Below are 1246 nucleotides of genomic sequence, written 5' to 3' on the forward strand. Positions count from 1 at the left end.
CTGTCCCGCATATTCCTTTCTCTCTTCCTCTCTTTACTTGATCTGATGAAGAGAGGGGCGAAGAAGAAGAAGAGACAGTCTCCTGGTGGTCGTGGCTATTCTTATTCTTCTTATCATTCATCTTGCCGAGGGCCCTGGGAGAAGAAGAAGAAGGGAGACGGCTATCTGATGGAAGACTTCTCTCAGAGGGGGAGAAGAGAGATGTGAGTAAAGTCACTTCTTCTTCTTCCGATGCCTGGATCTTTCCTTTCTTCTCTCTCTCGCCTCCTTCTAAAGGGTGAGAAGAAGAAGAATGAAGAAGAAGATCATCTCCGCGAGCCTGCATGCAGAGCAGAGAAAAGAAAAGAAAAGAGAGAGAAGTGAGAAATTGCACCTGTCTTTACTTTGGTACCAAAGAAAGAACGAGAAAGCAGCTAAGAGGTACCTAGAAATCGGTCGATCTATGTATATATATATTTGTATCCACATATATATACACACGTATATCTATCTATATATATATATGTTTGTCGAGCTCGATATATCAGCGACACCGAGACAGAGAAGAGAAGTGAGGAATGACTGGAGATAGATAGATTAAAGGTAGATAGATAGATAGACAGATCAACATTAGGAATATACCCGTGATATGTATGTGTGCCTTGTTGCGCCTCCATATGGATCCCTGCACGCACATATAGATAGGGAGAGACATATAAGTCTGTGTATATACACCCCCTCTCCATACCAAGAAGCTCTCGTGAGAATTTTCGCATACCTTGACATTCCTTAGAAGCTCTCGAAGCGTTTCATCCTCCTCCTCTTCTTCTTCTTCGTTTCCTTTGTTGAGAAGCCTTCGTTCTTCTTCTTCTCTTCGTATAGAGGACGAAGAAGAAAACGAGGCAGAGAGATCTGCTTCTCCGCCTGTTTTCTTCGAGGAATCCTTCTCACTAGTCTCTCTCTTATCACATCCTTCCGTAGCTCCAGACTTTCTTATGTTTTCTTCTCCCTCTTTTTCTTCTTCTTTCTTGCCTTCTGTAGAGACCGCTTCTCCTCCTTGTTCATTCTCTTCTTCTTCTTCACGACCAGCCTTGTCTTTTCTCCGGGTTGAAGAAGAAGAAGAAGAGGGGGGAGGATAGGAGTCTTTCTTCTTCTTCTTCGGCTCTTTCAGCGAGAGGTTTTTGTGGGTATCGATCGCCGTGATCATTCGGCCTGCCACTAGAAGAATATCCTCTGCAGACGGAGACTGAAGAAAGAAAGAAAGAAA

At 43.7% G+C, this 1246-nt stretch overlaps 1 protein-coding gene across 1 annotated transcript; it reads right to left on the minus strand.

Moving 5' to 3' along the window:
- Position 1: 1 nt before the first annotated feature.
- Positions 2-1235, minus strand: CSUI_010163 (uncharacterized protein; the record flags this gene model as incomplete). Its single annotated transcript, XM_068070268.1, has 2 exons — positions 758-1235; positions 2-319 (listed from the first exon to the last, which is right to left on the minus strand). Coding segments are annotated over exons 1-2 (747 nt in total), but the record flags the coding sequence as incomplete, so codon positions are not given.
- Between the last annotated feature and the right edge of the window lie 11 nt (positions 1236-1246).

The sequence above is a fragment of the Cystoisospora suis genome (assembly GCF_002600585.1).
Source record: "Cystoisospora suis strain Wien I chromosome Unknown contig_6786, whole genome shotgun sequence".
Taxonomy (NCBI): Eukaryota; Apicomplexa; class Conoidasida; order Eucoccidiorida; family Sarcocystidae; genus Cystoisospora; species Cystoisospora suis.